General features: G+C 35.4%; 3 protein-coding genes across 14 annotated transcripts in view; 1 reads left to right on the forward strand and 2 right to left on the reverse strand.

Moving 5' to 3' along the window:
• The window catches only part of PMCA (plasma membrane calcium-transporting ATPase 3), a 111,925-nt gene that overhangs the window by 62,632 nt on the left and 32,226 nt on the right, over nucleotides 1-17,067 (reverse strand). The window lies entirely within an intron of this gene.
• Nucleotides 1,978-4,074, forward strand: LOC149679582 (uncharacterized). Of its 2 annotated transcripts, XM_089835364.1 has the most exons (3): nucleotides 1,978-2,233; nucleotides 2,300-2,425; nucleotides 2,501-4,074. In XM_089835364.1, exons 1-3 carry the CDS (start codon nucleotides 1,978-1,980, stop codon nucleotides 4,030-4,032), a joined length of 1,914 nt encoding a protein of 637 aa, XP_089691490.1. In that variant the 3' UTR covers nucleotides 4,033-4,074. The 2 variants fall into 2 exon arrangements, with proteins under 2 accessions (XP_089691490.1, XP_089691489.1); XM_089835363.1 differs by having other exon boundaries at nucleotides 2,300-4,074.
• LOC149679583 (uncharacterized) lies at nucleotides 4,019-10,662 on the reverse strand. Of its 5 annotated transcripts, none has more exons than XM_089835361.1 (3): nucleotides 5,948-10,662; nucleotides 5,445-5,871; nucleotides 4,019-5,372 (listed from the first exon to the last, which is right to left on the reverse strand). In XM_089835361.1, exons 1-3 carry the CDS (start codon nucleotides 6,308-6,310, stop codon nucleotides 4,090-4,092), a joined length of 2,073 nt encoding a protein of 690 aa, XP_089691487.1. In that variant the 5' UTR covers nucleotides 6,311-10,662; the 3' UTR covers nucleotides 4,019-4,089. The 5 variants fall into 5 exon arrangements, with proteins under 5 accessions (XP_089691487.1, XP_089691485.1, XP_089691488.1 ...); XM_089835359.1 differs by having other exon boundaries at nucleotides 4,019-4,981; nucleotides 5,051-5,871; XM_089835362.1 differs by having other exon boundaries at nucleotides 4,019-4,727; nucleotides 4,839-5,871; nucleotides 5,948-10,661.

Raw genomic sequence — 17,067 nt, forward strand, 5'->3', positions numbered from 1 at the left:
ACAATCACATAATAATAATCTGAGCTTTGTCTATGAAGGGATTTCCACACTAAGCCTGTGGCTTCTTTACAGGTGGGTCCCTTTACAATGCATAGGGGGGTGGTGGCTAGCCCCTATGTCACAGCTAACCTACAGCGCCCTATACTAACTATTACAATTAACCTCTGCAAGTTTTGATGGAATGGAGAAACCGGGTTAGACCGCGGAGGAAAACTCCTTTTAACAAGCGGGGAGAGAACTTGCAAACTCTGCGAAGAAGGATTTGTTCCCAGGTTCTCACCCGTACCCGGTGCCACAGTCCGGGATCAAACCCGGGATCCTCTTGCTGCGAGGCGAAAGCGCTAACCGCTACGCCACCCCACTGTTATTATGGCCTTTTAAAGATTCCAAGTGGAAGAAATCTATATATATTCCTGGTATGAAGGTTTCAGCTCCAAGGTAGAATCCCCAAATAATTCTGAACCCCCCTCTTTGTCTCCAATCAATTTCTTTTTTTTTTATCTTAAAGACGGTAAGCCTCCTACACCCATACCCTTGTCTTTAAAAAGAGGACAAAAAGTAAAAGGGGGGGGGTGGAAGGAATACGTTGGGAAAAACGATTCCCAGGCTCGACTTCCTCCCTCCCTCCCTCCTTTACCATATCTATTTCCCAAAGAGAGAAAGAATGACTAGGCCTAGATGTAAAAATGGGAAAAGGGAAGCGGTGGAGGCCATTAAGCCTTTGCCTTTGCCTTGCTCCTTCTTCCCAACACTTTTAATCTTAAGAAAGTGTGAAATAGGCTACAGGGAAAGTGGTGGTGGAGGAGGCTAGAGCCCCCATCGCCCGATTCCAAAGGAGGGGGGGATAAAGCAATGCAACCTAGTTTATATCGATATATTTAAAGGGATCGTCGCAAAAATTAATAATAAGTATTTTAATTGTGTTCAAATTTTATTGTACTACCGATAACCCTTCCAGGATTAATCTATTGATGAATTTTTTTACGACAAACGGCCAGCTAAATCAGATAACATCATTAATGGTTAAAATTTGAGAAATTAAATAATTAAAGCAACGGTTAATTGCATTACCAATTCTAATTTCCACTTTTAATTGAACAAACGTCACTGTTTTAAAATAATTTTTAACATGAACTTAAAAATATACGAGTTCATGGTATTAATTCAAGAAGAATAAAAAATTCGTCGAATTTCCCAGGGTATTTCAGAATTTTCAGGTACTATGGAAACCATGTAAAACTAAGAGAAACATTTCCAGGACTTTGTAAACCAAGAAGTGATATCTAATTTACTAGGGAGAAGGTATAAATTCGCCGCTTTATCTCCAGTCCAAATTACAACCAGCAGCATCTCATTGGTTCTTGAAAACTCGTGCACGTCAGCGCGACGCAAATGACGAAAATTACTTGTATTTTCCGACTGAGGAGAGGCGAAATAGTCCAGCCTCCTTTTACATCCCCCCTTGTATTTTGAAAGGGGGACTGGGACTATGGCGCGCGAATACTTATATTAGGCATCTTATACCTTCTCCCTAGTAAACTAGATATCCCTTCTCGATACAACTATTTAATTTAGTATTTATGGTGTTAAAAATTGTCAAATGTCGAAAATTACGAAACATTTCATGTTCAATTTCTTCGTACAACAACATGATTGTGGTCGCTCATCGTTAACGCCGTACATGGTTCCAATTTGGAAATAGGGAAATTAATGATGGAAAACTAATACGTCACACCTCGCTATAGCAGTTAGTAGTTCACATCAGTTCAGTTCCTAAATGTGTAATTATGTTATGCCAGTTCACTGAACTGCCTTCTATCTAATAAGGCGGCCATGCTGGTGGGACAAAGTCTAAACAAGGTGTTGTACCGTGTATGTACTTTTAGTTAGTCTTTAACTAGTTATTTGTTAGTTTAAAATAACTATTGTTATTCGTTATTTTATCACGGGCGATTACGGAACGGGTTATATGTTAAAATGGTTCGGACGTGCTGCGTTAAAGGTTGTAAAAGTTCAGATAGGCCTAGGCCTAACGTTAGAGATAACTCAGATAAGTCGGATAACAAGACTAAACCGCTAAAGTTTTTCCGAATTCCACAAGTAATAACACATCAAGGAGAAAAAACCAATTTATTATCCAGCGAAAGGAAAAGGAAGTGGTTAAAATGCTTAAACCTTACAACCGAATCACTCCGTGATTACATGAGGGTGTGTTCTATACATTTTTCACAAGGTATGGATTTGATTTGACCAACTCTTTTAATAAAGGTCTCTAACGTAATTTGTAATATATGAAAAGGACCATCAGCCCTATATGATAATACGAACCCTGACTGGCTCCCGACCAAGTACTTGAATGCTGACAATTCCAGTAAAGAAGAAAGTTCAGGGGATGTGTCAAAGCTCGAGAGATACGAGAGAAAACGTAGGCGAGCTAATCTTCCGCTAGTTGTTAAAGAAAAGCGACGAAAAACTGCCATTACTGAACCTTCATTATTAGACGAGAGTAAAGATTCTTCTATTTCCTTGGAATCCTCCTTTATTACTTCTACATCATTAGACGAGAGTGGAATTTCACTTGGTACATTAAGTATGCTTGACAGCTCAGTTAATACCTCTACATTCCTGGAGGAGAGTCCAGCTTCTCTTAGTTATCAGAATGACGACATGATTTTACCCGAAGAAGTGAAAAATACTAACTTTGGAACACAAACCGATTTTAAAACAGAAATGGCAGATTCTGAAGTGCAAACTAAACCAGAAACATTAGATTTTGGAACACAGGTCGATGCTATAATAATGTCAGAGTTTGGAACGCAAGTCGATGCTATAATAATGTCAGAGTTTGGGACACAAGTGACCAATTCTGATTTGATTACTTATTTAGAAGTTGGTACCGAAACAAATAGAAAAGAATTCCAAGAAAGTGGCACTGAAACTATTTTTCGAGTTATTGAAATGTTTGAATTGGAAGCTAGTTTGCTAAAAGTGAAAGACTTAACAATTGAGAATGAAGTATTAAAATCGAAATTAACAGATTCGCTAAATTTAATGGAAAAGTTGGAAAGCAAACTGCGCTCGCTAAAATGTGAGTTTGAAAAAGTTAACGGAGAACGTGAGAACCATCTTTTGATGCAATCATCGTTTGTATCCAACGATGCCAAAGTAAAATTTTTCACAGGCTTGGAAAATTATAAAACGTTATTGGTATTGTTTAATGGTGTAAAGCCGTTTTTATTTGAAAAGTCTAAATTAATGCCATTTCAACAATTAATACTGACCCTAATGAAATTACGTTTGGCCTCGAAAAACAGAGACTTATCCTATAGATTTGGTATTTCGGAAGTAACTGTTGGGAAAATATTTTATAATTGCCTAAATGTATTATATAAACGGTTAGAAAAATTCATTAAGTGGCCTGATAGAGATTGTCTGCAAAAAACCATGCCTATGTGTTTCAGAGAAAACTTTGGCAAGTCCGTTGCAGTAATTATAGACTGCTTTGAAGTTTTCCTGGAAAAACCTTCAAACATATTAACGAAAGCTGAGACATGGTCAAGCTACAAACATCAAAACACAGTGAAGTTTTTAATAGGCATTACTCCCCAGGGAACAGTTAGTTTTCTTTCTAAGGGGTGGGTAGGACGCGTAAGCGATAAACGTTTGACGGAAGAGTGTGGTTTTCTTGATAACCTTCTTCCCGGTGATGTAGTACTAGCTGATAGGGGCTTCAAAATAGAAGAGGCTGTAGGGTTGTTTTATGCTACAGTTAAATTGCCAGCATTTCGACAAGCCGGGAAAAATCAGCTAGATCCACGAAAGGTGGAAGCAACAAGAAAAATTGCAAACGTGCGAATTCATGTAGAACGAGTTATCGGTACTATCAGACAAAAATACACGTTACTACATTCAAAACTCCCAATAGAACTATTACACGTGGTAGAAGGCGAGGAAGTTTCTACAATTGATAAGATTGGTGTTGTGGCATGTGCGTTAACTAATCTTTGTAAATCAGTCGTTTCATTTCAATAAAACAAGATTTGTTTAATTCAAAATAAAATTTTTTAAAAAGTAGGAACTAGATTACATTTATTTTTTTTCTTTTCTCTTTTTGTTAACTCTGTTCAATTTTGCGCAGTCTGGGCAATACCATTTGCCTCGTGGTATTTTGTCTATTTTAAGGCAATCAGTATGAAACCACTGGAAGCGACAGTTTTCCCCATCACACCCAATCATTGATCCTTCGTCTGGCCCCTTGCAGTAGCACCAAGTTTGTACTTTTTTCTTTGACTTTTTATTTGTAATTGAAGAGAGTACCATTTTAGTACCAGAAAAGCTGGGTTTTGTGGTGGATGGAATGCACAAGTCGGGAATACTATTTTCATCTCTTGTTCCCTTATCACCAGTAATTATGTCGATATAATCACATGTAGCATTGGCATTAACATCACAATTAGCTTTTACATTATTATCACAAGTAGCTTTTACATTGTTATCACAAGTAGATTTTACATTATTATCACAAGTAGCTTTGGCGTTTTCATCTGCAGTAGCTTTGGCGTTATCACAGGTGGCTTCATCCTTGTCTAGTGTAGGTTCATCCACTTCTTTACTATAAAATTTTCCAACAAGTTCAGGTAAAATTGCACACCTAAATATTTTTTCAGCTTTTCCTACATTCTCCTTCCAAAACTCCATATCAGGTTTAATTCGTTCTACATGCATATCTACATTGGTCCAAATGCAAAAGTCAGCATAACGCGACTCTGTTACAAATAGCTGAACTTGTATTTGATAGTAGTAAGAGTGCTTTTTATCTAGGACATAGCCAGACTCACTGTTTCTTAGACAGGAATTCCTATGCTCCTCATGTGCAGATTTGTCTTTCATAGTAAAGGGGCATTTTATTTCCAGTGTCCCTTTACCACAGCAGGTGCAATCCAGCAAACCATCAGGGGAAGCTCCCAGAAAGGGATAGGCGCTGTTTAACCATAATCCTGAATTTGTAACTCTAAAGTTCTGGTGTTTACCTATCATATAATCTTTGTACTTAATTCTAGCAGTGTTTTCCATATTTGATCCCCATTTTGTAGCTTCAGTTTGAAAATTGTGAGAGTTAGGGTAACAAATTAAGTTGACAAGCGATATGGAAGGCATTGCAGGATCTGTACTGACAGCATTCTTGAACGTTGAAGCAGTTATTCTACCGGCCCTCAGCTGCTGCCATAGCTTGTTCTTTGACTGAAGCTTTGTATCTTTCTCTGCAACATTCGCTTGATCTTGTGAAAAGTCAACATTTATAGTTTGGCAGTAAGCGAGAAGTTCATTAAATGCAAAGTTCAATTTTTCTTCCTCAAATAATTCAGACAACACTGGAGGATATTTTGAATTTAAACACTTCGGGATAAATCCACTTTGAAAGTTCGGTAATATACTAAAAATACCACTCTCTGGGTTGGCTTCAAAAAATTCAGCGCACCAAACTTCAAATTCATCATTAGTAATAGATGGTACATCTTTTTGCTTTCGAATATCTGATTTTAAGTTTTTTGGTGGTATCGTTTCTCCTTTAAGACTTTCATTCAACTGTTTCTTTTTAGTTTCTGCTGTTGAAATGTCAGCTTGCCAAACAGGATAGTATGAAACCGTCTTTGTAATGGGTACAACCCATTTTGCTTTAACGCCAGTACAACTAACGGTTTCTCTAAACCTCACAGCATATTCAATATAAAATAAAAGGGCCCCAACATGTGTACAACACTCGTTAAGGCCAGCGATGCATGTGCAATGACCACAAAGTACGGTGCCACTGTTATCTGCGATGATCCAGCAGTCCAACGGCTTATCTCGAAGTTGTTGTGAGTGCATAACCTAAAACAAATACAACATTATAAATACCTTTCTAGAATCTAGAATCAATAACAAAAACAATATTAAAAATACTTACTAGGCCTCGAACAACCACATTTCCAGATTCTTCGAACTTCTTAACCCGAACATCTCTCACAAAACCATGTAAGAATTGATTATAGGCCAGTAGACTTTTATAGTTTCTTAATTCTTGTTGAGTGTATGGCGAAATGCCAGATATTAAATAAATAAATAGGTCCCCAAATGTTATTGGAGGTAAAGCTGCTTCACCTTTCCCTAAGCCTTGGCCGTCACGCACTTTTTCAAATTCTTTCGGATCAACTTTGTATGGATCACAATTCCCGATATATCTAATCTTATCAACGTATCTTTTTTGAACTTCTAAATCAAGACTTTTAATATAATCTATTGGTTGTTTTAAATCTTTAGATTTATCCATCTCTAAGTTCCGTCTTTTAAACTACTCAGTACCCACCAACATGTCCGCCAAAATGCCAAGAGTGGAAATAAGGAATTTCATTTAAATAACTGTAGGGATAGAGGGCGCTAGGATAGTGTACTTTCAAAGTTCGTGACGTCATGAAATATTTCGCGCCCCGCAACATTAATTTCCCTATTTTAAGATTCAAAATCCCTGATTTTACCAGGTTTTCCCTGGCCGTTTTGGATCCATTTTGAAATTGACGGCAATTTCTGACCTTTTGGGTTTTGAAATTCCGCGAAATTTCCAGATATTTTTGGCTCACTTTGAAATTACCCCTGACTTTTCCAGGTTTTCACTAACCCGCTACAACTCTGCACCTGTACCAAAAAAATCACGAATAATCTCTGAAAACCCACCCAACCCTTGACAGTGAGTGATTACAAGTAACCCACTCTGTTCAAAACGAACCCGAGACCGAGCTGAATAGCCCCTCGGTCACCAGCTACCACGCAAAATTAATAATAAACTAATTAATTTTTGCGTGTTAACTAGCCATACACTTGACCCCCAAAATGTCCCTGACATATTAATAAAAAAAGGAGTAGAAATCACTTTCAATTTACCACTATCCCTTTCGGTTCGGTATCGGCCCTGAAAACTGGTAGCTCGCTAGCTAACTCATTCGCTCTGTTACAGCGCGGGGGTAAAAGCTAAAGCTAAGCTAAAGCTAGGTCGTCATAGCAACGCAAGTGACGTCACGAAATTTGATGACGTAACCGACACCCCGCTTTATAGATTTCTACTCCATCTCTGCTCAAAGTCCAGCCAGCGTTTCCCAAAACTCGAGTTCCGGCCCGAAGCTTCGACGGAGTCGTTTTTCCTTTGGGTTTCAGTAAATCGAAGCCTGGCGTCAAGCGTCAACTTATCCTGATTAAGTTTGTAAGTCGAGCATAGAGAGAGTCAGTTTTCCCCCCGTTTATTATCGCTTTTAAGTTAACCTGACGCCGGTAGCTTACCGATTCCGCGTCAAGTTATCCTGAAAAGGGTTTTCCAATAGAGAACCGGTTTTTGCAACGTTATTTATTATCAGGTTAAGTTGTCGTTGGGCAACCTCGGTTGGCCGGTCAATGGTCTTCTTACCACCACACCACGATGCTTTTAAGATATAACTTTTTGCGCTAGCGTTAATGGTTTTTATCTAAGGTCTAGGGATAGCTATTTCGCCATTAAGGAAAGCTATTTATATTATTTTTTTTTATTTAGTTTATCCCTTTTATTTCTATTTTACTTCGTCTGTATTATATCTGTTATGTTCAGGGTGGAGTTGGACAAGTTAATCTTCCGAGATGACCCCCTTCATTAGTTTTGTTGTCACTGTTATTAGCATAAGTTCATATGATATGTTCCATAATAAGTTTGTCACTGGTAACTTAGAAACTGGAGCTTGTAATTTTGAAGTGATTGAAGTAGGTCATAGATTCGAGGTAAAGCGATGTACGCCTGGTGAGGTGCTGTCAAAGACTTAGTAATGCAGACTACATAGAACTAGATGGAAACTCTGCAAAATTAACTAACCGAGTGTAGTCTGCAATGCTCGCTTCCGTCGTTCTCGAACTAGCTCGAGCTGTAAGTCTCTAGTATAGGCCCAACCAACAATTAAACAAGTTGACTTGGTCTCGACACCATCTTAGGGATAGGATCACGTGACTAACGAAGTTGACTGTAGTACCATCTGTCTTTGACCGACGAAAATAAATCTCTTATTTTTCTGATTGGGTTAGTGTCTGACTCTGGTTCTGCGTATGGAAAAATCAAGCCAATCAGGTCATCCCTTTCTCGCCTCAAAACCCGAGAACGAGATCTGAGCCGTTATAAAAATTCAAAAGATTTGTTGGTTGGGTGTCATACTTATGGAACATATCTTATAAACTTATGTTATTAGTTATATATATAATTTTTTGTCAACGCTTTGCCTACAAAGTTCTATAATTGTTATAAGTCCATGACGTTTGTATTGAACATAAGTACAACACTTATCTTAAATACAAGGTGTTCCCGAAAGGACCGAAGTTCAGTGAGTTGATTGTATTGGAAATCGATTTTGAGTCGAAAATATAATTTCTGTGACATTTTGCCCTAAGGCTCACATTGGCCCTAAGGGTTATATAGTTTAACAAGTTCTGATAATTTGAGTTTTGTTTAATTAAATTGCATTGTCTTTCAGTTTTCTTACTTCAATTAAGGGGCCATCCGTAAAACATACTAATCATAACTCATATGAATGACCCAGACAGGTAAATTTAATAGAAATTACATTTTCGGCTTAAAATCGCTCATAGAACCCAATCTAGTTCCGGTCCTTTCACCTTTCAATCGATTAATATTTAGAAAGTTTTATCAAATATTTTATGGTCAAATAGTATTAGTGATTAGTCTATATCGGCGCCATTTTCAATTGATTGTCGGCTGCTACTTTAATCCTAACCTTTCAAGAAGCTCACCTTTGGAAGTAAATCTACTTAAAAAATTGGCGTCAAACTGTACTACAACAGAATTGCCACGAAATTTTGAGATGAAAATTCCCTAACTTTTCCATGTTTTCCCTGACCTTATTTTACGATTTTTAATGAAGTTTTAAGGCTCAATTGTTTGTTGTTCTAGATTTAAGAATAGGTGATAGACTAGAGACGTGAAATTACCTTAATTTTTAACAATGGTAATTTATCGGGTAAATTACCGATTAAAATTTTGAAATAACAAAAATTACCGTAATTTATGGTATTTTATATTTTCACAGGCTTATTACCGCGGTAATTTAAGTAATTTACCAGTAAATTACCATTTTAAAATTACGGTAAGATATAAATTGGTAATTTACACGGTATTTGGTAAATTACAGCTAACTTACGGAAGGTAAATTACCGACAATTTCGTTTATGAATATTTAAGGTGCCTTCAGAGAAAAAATAGCAAAATGACTGTTTTTGCCATCTCGCAAAAACCCGTTTTTCAGTTGAAGGTGATTATACACCGACATGAAATTTTTAGCATTAAAATAACAAATATCCACCTATAATTTGATATATTTTTGGTTTTCATAGTTTAAATTTTCTTGGTTTTATTTAAGTTTTAAAATTGCCATTTTAAAGTTGAGGGGGTCTCAGTTAGAGGAGTTCATACTCTTCCCAAATGAAACGTTTCCATCGCAACAGGCATATAATTTACGAGCACAGGATAGGCTATCCATTGATCTATGTAAAAACTAAATCGGCCTTACCATTAAAATAACAATTCGTCTTAATCGATTTACTCAAAATATCTGATTCAGTATTTTTAAGATTAAAGCTAGAGCTTTTATCACACAATAAAAAAAAAATACATCATTGGATGGATCGTGATTTACCGATAATTTTAAGCTCTGTTTTGTAATTTTGACATAAAAAATCATTGATCTGAACTCCTTCATAGATTTCTCGTAATACATTTCAGTGCTAAAACTTTAGGCAACTAGTTCGTATATTTTCCGTAGATGGCAGGATATAAGTAGTGACTTTTTTCAAGGGGGGTAACAAGAGGGGTCCGTAGTCTACAGACTGAAAGACGTTTACCAATTAAGGGATGTCGGCATCATGTCGCACGCACCGGCGCCTTAACCCACAGTACCCACCCCTCACAGTAAACCACCCAAACTTTCGGGTCAGGTGGAAGAGAAAAAGACATACAAAGCACTTACCGGGAAGAGGGGGGGGGGAGAAAGAGGCGAATTTTGAAAGACCCTATGCACAATTATTGAAGAATAGGCGATATCTTCTTCTTCTATTTCCCGTCCCACTTTTGCAAGTAGAACAAGAAAAGGCTTATACAATATCACTAGTCATTTCTGAAAAGTGTAAAAACGGAGCTCCTTTCCTAAAATTTTCCTACTTTACCTAAAAACAAATGGCTAAAAAAACGGAATTGTAATGAACAGTCGGAGCAAACGGGCTCAAAAAATTAAATCATTCCATCGAGATAAACGGGAAAAATTATTAATACAAACATCAGAGGTGGGTGATTGTACTGAACTTATAAACTTACAAGTCCCAACCAACCATGTGAAAGAAATATTTACACTGTAAAAAATTGTGGTGTATAAATAGTGCCATAATGGTGTTAGAACAATGTGCACTATTTGTACTCCTTGACAAGGTGCTGAAATAGTACGAAAATAGTTCGGTATTTTAAAAACACCATTAGCTTAAACGAATGGTGTAGAAATGGGTTTATAAAACATAATTCTTTAAAAGGTGTGCAAATGATACCTTAATTAAATAAAATAACCCCATCGAATACCCCATTAAATGGTGCTCAAATGGCATAGAATTAGTGCGATATTTTTTAAACACCATTCATTAAAAGGCGCACAAATGATACCTAAACGATATAAAATAACACCTTCGCAAGGCCAGAGTTGGGCACTCCTCCTTAGATAGATTTTTTTCCTATCAAACTATCATAGATGGCGAAACTATCAATTCTTCTGGCTATATTTTAGAGTGGAACTCCTTCTTAGATAGATTTTTTTCCTCTCAAACTATCATAGATGGCGGAACTATCAACTCTTCTGACTATATTTTAGACTGACATTGCTGGTTAGATAGATATTTTTCCTCTCAAACTATCATAGATAGCGAAACTATCAACTCTTCTGACTATATTTTAGACTGACACTGCTGGTTAGATAGATATTTTTCCTCTCAAACTATCATATTTGGCGAAACTATCAATTCTTCTAGCTATATTTTAGACGGGCATTATTTGTTAGATAGATTTTTTCCCTCTCAACAAATCATAGATGGTGAAACTATCAAATCTTCCTTCAATATGTTAGATTGGCTCTCATTGTTAGATAGATTTTTTGCCTATCAAATCAAATTGAAATCTTTAGGAACGACTAAATTAATCGATTATTTAATTTCCGGACTTTAAATTTGATTGTTTTCGATCAAACTGATTTGGGCTCTACCTACTTTTACTCTGTTTAATCGATTCCTGATATTTCCTGATTTTGTAGAATTTCTAATATTTTCATATATTCATATAATTTCCATAATCTCATTTCTCAAGTTTGACTTTAACTGTCTATAGTTCAAAAGCTACTATCCAAACTTTTTCAAATTATTCGCCCTTGATTTAATCTAAACCATCTACTATAAACGGTTAACTAATAATAATTAAAGGCAAAAATTGCAATTAAAACTGTGGGTAATAAAAATCAGAAAATCTACACTTTAATTTATCTAATTCTACGTTTGGATGATTTCGTGGAATCGTTCTTCCTCCTCGAGTAGTCGTTCACATCAGTGACAGCACGGAGCTTCTATATACAAGAAGCTCCGTCTTCACAGTTTGAACTGTTGAACCATCGTTTATTTTATTTTTATTTATTTGTTTGAGAGGGTTATAACGACCACCAAGTACAGAATCTTCTTATAGAATAAACCTACACTTGCTAACGTTCAAATATATTAAAAACTTCGATATCATTCAAAAAACGACTTATCTTTCCAGAAATTTTCATAACTATCAAAATTGCCTATCAAAGATTAGCACATAATTTTTTAAAATGAAATCAGAAAACAGATGTCGCCAAATAAACTCACTCAAAGAATCAATTTATTTCTCAAGGAATAATGCCTATCATTTTTTATGATTTCTAAAAGATGGGGTTAGTAGCCAGATCACGTTGAGAATCGATATTTTTCTCTAGAAGATTTCAACGAATCAATGAATCATATCAACTTCGAGTGCACTTTCTAAGCTATCAAACTCAATCGATCATTATAATTCAAATTTTTCTCGAAAATAACTATCAAAATTGATACTTTGATAGGGGCAGATTTAGTTTTCTATCGTATCAAGTGGTAAAACTATCAAATGATATGATAGTGCCCATCTATGCGCAAGGCCCATATAAAAGTGTTCAAATAATGTGAAAATAGAGTAAGGATTTCCCACGTCTATCCGATTTTCTGAAGGGCATTCAAATCAACATGTGAACACAAAATAAGATTTTATGGATCGCGGGGGGGGGGGGTGTTAGCTCTAGAATAGAGGCTCTTTGGAAAAAAGTCTAGTTATTGAAATGCCCTAAAATAGGTTGGCGCCCCATACTAATAGCACTAATAGTAATATATAAAGCACTTTACCCCGGGTGCGCGAACTTAGACGCGGGAAGGAGTAATGCCGACCATCTCTGCTTTCTCCCCTATCCCACTTTAGAAAGTCGAGCAAGAAAACAAACAGATACTATCGCTACAGGCGATTACAAAAAGTACGTTTCACCAGGTTGGGGGCGCGGATGTGAAGAAAGCCCGCGACAAAATTTTTGGTATAGGGAACTTTCTCTTTTGTTCGATTTCAGGGGTGGGGTCGGGCTTACTGATGGTTCAAAGGGTTTCCACGAATTTCCTTTCTATACGTTCCAACAACTTCGGGTGTCAGAAACCAGGAGCGTCGATGTTATAAACATAGGTTTTTCCTTCGCTGTAAAGAGCTCTGGTGGTCTCAACTTTAGTGGGACAAATTATAAAATTGTCAAAAGTTTTGCAAAAACGGACCACTATTGCTATTTTTGAGCCCCTAGCGGAAAAATTTGTAAACTTTTTTCTCTGAAGGCACCTTAACGTAAAATTTTGCGATTTCAGTTTCTGGTCAAACAGTCGTAGCTGGAGCCAGGGCCGGAAATAAGCACAGGACACTGGACATTGTTCAATAAAATTTTAAAATGTCCCATAATTTTTTTAAAAACTAAGGGGTCACTGGACAGTTGACCAGTAAAAGTTTCCGAAGTTTTGATAGCTTGACTATGAAGACGCCACACAATTTTTGCTTACTCCAGTGGACAATGTCCTATAAATTTTCCAGTCAGAGGGGGTATCACTGGACACATGTCCTATAAGAAATTTCCCTTATTTCCGGCCCTGAGCTGGACTATTAAAATTCCTGGACTTTTCCATGACTTAATTGAAATTCTTAAAATTTTCCGACTTTTTCTACTAGCATTTCTACTAAAATTAAATAATAAAAAATAAATATTTAACTAAAAAAGAAATCTTGAAAAAATATTTCTCAAAAACGAAAGAATTGCGCTGTTTCGTGTCAAAAATCACCTGAAAATCTGACAAAACCATTTAACCCTAAACTAAATAGATCTCACAAGAGTTTTATATTAAAAGTTTTAATTAGAAATTATGTATTTACTTGAAAACTGAAAATATTGTCCTAAAAATATGTCAAAATCTGGCAAAAGAGTTTAACAATAAAATTATAATTAAAAATTATTACAAATTACATATTAATTCAAACAAAATACCCAAAATATTATCCCTAAAAACATGTCAAAATCAGACAAAACCATTTAAAATAACCTAGATTTTAGAAAACGGTTATACAGTAAGGCGTCAATTTAGGTTTCACCGTTAATGCAAAATGGTGGGTTTGGGCTTTGAGCTTGGCGGTGGTTTTCAAGACATACAGTCAGTCCTCAGTCGGGTTACTGCGGCGGTGGTAATATATAATAGGCTTAGAAGAAAGGGGGCTAATGACTCTTATTGATTTATGGGAAGAAACGCGTACTACTATTTTCTCATTAAACTTGTTCGCCAGAAATTCTAGGCTAATATCGGACTAACACGGAATACACTCGTTTTAGCGCGCAACTGGTCTCGCGCATAATCAAAGCGAGCTTTCAAAATACTCCCAAAACAGATGAGAAAGTAACCGTACCAAACAATTCAACAATACGCATATTTTAACCTTTAAAGGTACAAACAATTCCACAATTTTGATACATTTAAGCAATACAAATTGAATTTTTCAAAATAAATTGAATTTTCCCGATTATTTTGAAACCGAATTTTCCCTAATATTTCAAAATAAATAGGACTTTCTCAAATACATTAATATTTCAAAATATAATTCACCCAAATATTAATTCCCTAATATTACAAAATAAATATACTTTTCCAAAGTATTTTGAAACTGAATTTTCTCAAATATTTATTCCCTAATATTACAATATAAATATAATTTTCCAAAATATTTCGAAAAAGAATATTCCCAAATTATTTATTCCCCAATATTTCGAAAAAGAATATTCCCAAATTATTTATTCCCCAATATTTCGAAAAAGAATATTCCCCAATATTTCGAAAAAGAATATTCCCCAATATTTCGAAAAAGAATATTCCCAAATTATTTATTCCCTAATATTTCGAAAAAGAATATTCCCAAATTATTTATTCCCTAATATTTCGAAAAAGAATATTCCCAAATTATTTATTCCCTAATATTTCGAAAAAGAATATTCCCAAATTATTTATTCCCTAATATTTCGAAAAAGAATATTCCCAAATTATTTATTCCCTAATATTTCGAAAAAGAATATTCCCAAATATTTATTCCCTAATATTTCGAAAAAGAATTTTCCCAAATATTTATTCCCTAATATTTCGAAAAAGAATTTTCCCAAATATTTATTCCCTAATATTTCGAAAAAGAATTTTCCCAAATATTTATTCCCTAATAATATATTTTAAAATATAATTCTCCCAAATATTTATTCCCTAATAATATATTTTAAAATATAATTCTCCCAAACATTAATTCCCTAATAATATATTTTAAAATATAATTCTCCCAAACATTAATTCCCTAATAATATATTTTAAAATATAATTCTCCCAAACATTAATTCCCTAATAATATACTTCAAATCTCCCTTGCTTTCTACAATCATGAGAACTCTGCTAAAATTAAACCCTACAATCCTTTTTAACCGATTCCGAATCTCAAAGCATTTACAAACCATAAAGAAAAAGAACGGAGCCGCATGCAATTAAGAATTCAGAACTCTGGAATTCTTACAGGATGATGCCATCAATGTCAAACTAAACGTACACTTCACTCTTCCCTCCTGTAGCTCTCACAAAACATTCTTTAAAAACAGTTCTGGGTGTTTTTAAAATAGCTTCGTCAAATTGCGTAACATTAACTCGGAGGTCGTCTCAGTCCAATTCCTCTTTTTATATTTAAATATCGCGTGAAGAAATTCCAACACAGTTAAAACTAGAATATTTAATTTATGCTAATCACGCACTACGATATCGTCGTCTTGTTAGCTAAGGACGGACGGTCATTAAAAAACGTTACGGGAGATTTTAACCAAATAAAATTATTTCATTCATAAATATTAAAATTAATACCACGGAGTTTTTTTAATTTTGTAATTTTATCACAAGGCGATAGTTTTCCATCAATGTTTCTCATAAATAACTAAATGTTTCAGTAATTTTAAGGATGTTTGTAATTGTGAAATAGCTTTGTTAAGAGCCATACATTTAAGAATTTTTAATCTTCGCATTTTAAAATGAAGTATTTGAAATAATAATTAAAAAGTTTAAAAAGTTGACATTTTTTAATGAATTAGGTTTTTTCGATAATTGAAAATATTTTTCAATGACCAATTTTAATTTCACTTTTATTTATAGAAAATTCAAAATTCTGTGATCAAAAATGACTAGGCCTAAAGCTAATTTGTAAATATTTAGCAGTTCAAACTACCATCATATTTTAATAGAAAAATTATCTAACCTATACGAAAATTCCACATTTCTGTGGCAATTTTAAAATTTGGGGTGTTTTTAACAATAAAGATGGCTAGTTTTTCTAAAGCAAACTAGAAAGATATGTTGATTTTCGTTCACGTTTTTCGGCCAGTATATCAAACTCTACACTAAAAAAAATTATACAGGGTGTTAGAAAAAAAGGGTGATAGAATCAAAGTACAGAACAACGGGTTCTCTATGGCAAATTTTGAGTCTAAAATGTTCTTTCTATTTTGTCTGTTTTTGAATTTTCCCTTTACTACAAGTTACGATTAGAGTGTTTTACGGATGACTCCTTAACATGGCTAAACTGGGGCATACTATAGTGAGTTTTCAGTTGCATGAGTACGTCACACCTTCTTATGACTTACCAGAGTTCTGGTAGCCATATTGATGGGTTTCAACTTTTCCTCCGCGTTAAGGTATCTCACTAATCTTAGCTCCTCGCCCCAACCGAAAGCTCTCTATAGTCCTAGCAGGAAGTGATATTTAGTTTACTAGGGAGAAGGTATAAATTCGCCACATTTACAGCCTTATCTCCAGTCCAAACGTAGGTCCGTAGTTAATCCGCGCCTCTAAATTGCAAGCAGCATCTCATTGGTTCTTGAAAACTCACCTCAGCGCGACCAACGCGAATGACGAAAATTACAGTCATATTTTCCGACTGAGGAGAGGCGAAATAGCCCGGCCTCCTTTTACGGCCCCCCTTGTATTTTGAAAGGGGGACTGGGACTATGGCCTCGCGAGAATACTTAGGCAACTTACCCCTTCTCCCTAGTAAACTAGATATACCTTCTTGGTCCCAGTGAGTTAAAAATCTACGAGCTCAGTACAAAATAAAAATGTAGAAAACAATCCCTTCAACCATTTCTCAATGAACCCTGACCGTCTAGGTTCAGTTAAAATGATATTCCCATAGTTTTAACTACAAGTAGAATACTAATTGGGGCATACCATAGTGAGTCTAAAAATCTCCGGAGCTCGCTGAATACAGTACAAACTATATAGAAAACATTCTCTGTTCATGCACGCGCGACTTATATATAATATAAACCCGGCTATAGTGAGTAGTGAGTGAATGTGTGTGTGTGGCTCGCGTGAGCAGACTAAAAATAGCGCGCGTAA

Source organism: Phalangium opilio, unplaced genomic scaffold (assembly GCF_054372755.1).
Source record: "Phalangium opilio isolate 3A_F unplaced genomic scaffold, DU_Popi_V2 ptg000041l_1, whole genome shotgun sequence".
Lineage (NCBI taxonomy): Eukaryota > Metazoa > Arthropoda > Arachnida > Opiliones > Phalangiidae > Phalangium > Phalangium opilio.

Excerpts from the sequence above, each read along its gene's own strand:
- LOC149679582 (XM_089835363.1), top strand. The coding sequence starts at position 1,978 with ATGGTTCGGACGTGCTGCGTTAAAGGTTGTAAAAGTTCAGATAGGCCT. Across the intron at positions 2,234-2,299 it reads TTCTATACATTTTTCACAAG|GACCATCAGCCCTATATGAT; the intron begins GTATGGATTTGA and ends ATATATGAAAAG.
- LOC149679583 (XM_089835358.1), bottom strand. The coding sequence starts at position 6,310 with ATGGATAAATCTAAAGATTTAAAACAACCAATAGATTATATTAAAAGT. Across the intron at positions 5,872-5,947 it reads ATGTGGTTGTTCGAGGCCTA|GTTATGCACTCACAACAACT; the intron begins GTAAGTATTTTT and ends TATTTGTTTTAG.